The 3396-nt window shown below is 30.6% G+C and overlaps 1 protein-coding gene across 1 annotated transcript in view; it reads left to right on the top strand.

Moving 5' to 3' along the window:
- LOC117111559 (fibroleukin-like) overlaps positions 1-3191 on the top strand; it is a 3931-nt gene extending 740 nt beyond the window's left edge. The window contains exons 2-5 of the mRNA XM_033254498.1: positions 478-531; positions 1813-1925; positions 2582-2701; positions 3099-3191. Coding sequence (XP_033110389.1) covers positions 478-531; positions 1813-1925; positions 2582-2701; positions 3099-3191 — 380 coding nt within the window. The remainder of the gene's footprint in view (positions 1-477; positions 532-1812; positions 1926-2581; positions 2702-3098) is intronic.
- The last annotated feature ends 205 nt before the right edge of the window (positions 3192-3396 follow it).

The following is a 3396-nucleotide window of genomic DNA, read 5'->3' as shown; positions in this document are numbered from 1 at the left end:
ATATATATGCGCATAGACAGCAGAAGGTCCCGGGTTGCAATCGCTGTTGGGGGGCCATTTTTTCGCACTCGCATATTCCTCTTCTTTACCGTTTGAATTTTAAAGTCTAACAGCGATATAAATGAAATAAACCAATTTATTAATTGGATATAGATTATTTGCCTGTTTTTTCAAAGGGATTATGTTCCATTTTCTTTTAAACATTTACTTTAATAAATTTTTTAATAATATATATAATGTATGTTCCTCTCGTAAAAATGATGGGAAACACGAATGACCCCCTTAATAACATTATCGTCACCATTAATAATTATTACTTCTGTCTTACGGAGCGTTTTCCAAAAACCGAAAGGTCCACTGATTAATCTCAGATAAGAAAGTATAATACATACTCCAAGTATTGAAATACACGCCATCGTGTTGGGATTCAATATTTCGACATTAATTATGTCATCATCATTCTTCTGTCTTGTTTAGAGCTTGTGGAAAGAGCAAAAAGGTTATCTAATGAGCAAGTTACTGGGCAAGAAGGTCAGTTTCAATTAATTTTCGTTCAAATGCATAAAGAGTATAGGATTTGTGCCCTCAGTTGAGGGCAGCATTAAACGGAAATGGATGTGCGCTGAAATATGATTTTGTTATTCAGTCACGCCAAAATTTGTTGTGCTTTTGCTTTGTGGCGCATCGCAGCATCATCGTCATTGTTATCGTATTCATCGCTACATTTATACCAAACCATGTCTCTACAGTCACAGAACAGCTTATAAAGACAAAAATCAGAATTGTAGAAATTACCAGTTATTTTTTGGATCAAAAACATATCAACAATTTCAATTAGAAAGGAAACCTATTTTCGGCAGTGACCCGTACTTGACAATGATAGGTTAACTCTAGATATTTACTACTAATTCGCACATTTAATTTGGTCTGCATAAGAAGACATGTGCAGACCTATGTTAAGTAATTTATTGAATTTCATCCCCTAATCCCTTATTCATAAAAAAAAAAATTTTTTAAACTTGTTCATTTTATATATTGATATCGTAAAGCCTGTCCCACGTTATCCGTTACTTACTTTTCTCGTTCAAGAGTAAAGGCATATGACAGATATGAGATGCTTTGACACGGGGTCGTCTCCCCTGATTTTTGATCGTGAAGAAAGTGAGAACAGAGGTTCTAAAGATAAGATAACATTTGTTGTCCAAAAACAACTGACATTTTTTTTTACAAGTTACAATAAAAAACATTTCAAATTAAAATGAAATTTATTCAAAAAAAAAAATGCTTAAAAAATGTCATGCTGATATTAGATATCGATCACTTAAAATGATTATTAGAATGAATATTGGGTTGATATTTGGATCCATATGATTTTTTTTCAAATACCTATAAGAATGAAGTTGATAAAAATATTGATAAAAATAAAGGGAAATAATAATAATGGGAAACGGATAACCCACCTCAGGATGCGCCCACCTCCGCCATAGACCATCATCATACAGCCCGATGATAACAATACACATCTTCGCCAGATGGAGGTCGTTAAGCTTACCGTTCAGGAGCTACAAAAAAAAAAGTTATCCTAGGAGTCTTTCCAGTCATTGCTTATTAAATATTGGCCCTATTACCATTTTTTTCAAAGAAAACACTAGAATCAGATATATACAACATAACCAGACCATTAAAAATTTTCACTTGAAATTCTCTGTGTATAAGCAATTCAGTATAGCTATGGTATTGAAGGGATACCTAAGAATGATGGTGTCGTTTATACAATTATTATTATGTTTTACATTAATATCTGATCTTTAGGTAACATATCGGACCACAGAAGTGCCACCTTTGTGGTATCTAAAGGTTGTGAAAATGAATTACAGTGCGGAGATAGAGATAGTAATCCGTTGCAATCAACAGCACAATCAAGTGTAGTCAAATGTTGTTTGATGTGCTTGCACAATTATCCGCCCTGCGTTTCTGTTTCATTCAATATGGGAACATCCGAGTGCCGGCTATGGATGTATTTCGGACTACCCCATGAAAGCAACAGTCAAATACAATTTTATTCAATGAAAACATATGTAAGTGATATAGTTTTAATAAAGTGCAATAGTCATCTTGTTTAAAGTGCAATATTTATCTTGTTAAAAGATGATATACCATGAAGAAAAATATTTTCTCCATAATGCCTGCAAAATAAAATTAAGGAAAACTTTAAAACTTTATTGAAAATTTTGAATAGCCCATTTAAAAGTATTAATTTGATAACATGTCAATAAGGGTCTATGTAAAAGAATACCAGAAAGATATTATTTACATTCCGTTAATAAGACGGAGATTTTTTTTTCTCATACAGAATTTTAATTGCAAGTCTTATATACAAATTAAACAACTGAAATATTAATTTTTTTTTTCTCAGTTTTTGCTCATGGCAGACAGCACATCTTTAACAAACATGTCAACAAACATCAATCAAATTATTATTATTATTATTATTATTATTATTATTATTATTTTCTATTTTTATTCATATCTTATCAATTAAAAATTGAATTTCAAATGTGAAGTGTTAATTCATTTTCAGTATAAAGACTGTACTCAGTTTAGTGCTCAAGCGAGAGCCAAATCTGGTGTATATGCTGTTACTGATGGAACGGAAACGTTTCTTGTGAAATGCGAAATGGTAAATAATGAAGGGTGGACCGTAAGTATCATGTTACATTGCCTTTTTAGGATTAAGATCACAATATATCACAATCCTAAAATTAATAATAAAATAATACTAGTAATAATATATTAATAATGATAATAATATTGATAGGCCTAAATATAATAATAATAATAATAATAATAATAATAATAATTAAAATAACAATAATAATGATGATGATAATGATAATAATAATAGGCCCTAATAATAATAATAACAATAATAATAATAATAATAATAATAATATGAACTACATGAGTTTAAATATGAATAATGAAATATAGACAAAATTTTATTTAAAACTTTTTGTGTGACCGTGCTATATTTCAGATACTACATTGTTAAAGTATACATTCGATTTGATTTTTAACACCTAAATTGTGCATTTTAGGTTTTGCAGAAACGAGAAAATAGCACCTCTAACTTCAATAGAACATGGGAGGAATATAAGTGGGGATTTGGAAATATCAACGCAGACTTTTAGATGGGGAATGAATTTATACATAAACTGACGTCTACGGGACACTTCTATCTTCGACTGGAGGTCCAAACTTTAGCGGGAGATTTGTGCACAGCAACGTATGATTTCTTCTCTATTAGAAGAGAGAGTGATTATTATAGATTGCATCTAGGAGAGCTCATTGATGGCAATGCAGGTACTATATTATTTTTACTATAATAATTACAGT

Source organism: Anneissia japonica, unplaced genomic scaffold (genome assembly GCF_011630105.1).
Source record: "Anneissia japonica isolate Jap-2015-1 unplaced genomic scaffold, ASM1163010v1 scaffold288256_len377385_cov191, whole genome shotgun sequence".
NCBI lineage: Eukaryota > Metazoa > Echinodermata > Crinoidea > Comatulida > Comatulidae > Anneissia > Anneissia japonica.
Note: the sequence above shows the minus strand (reverse complement) of the source record. Positions and strands in the feature narration are given on the sequence as shown.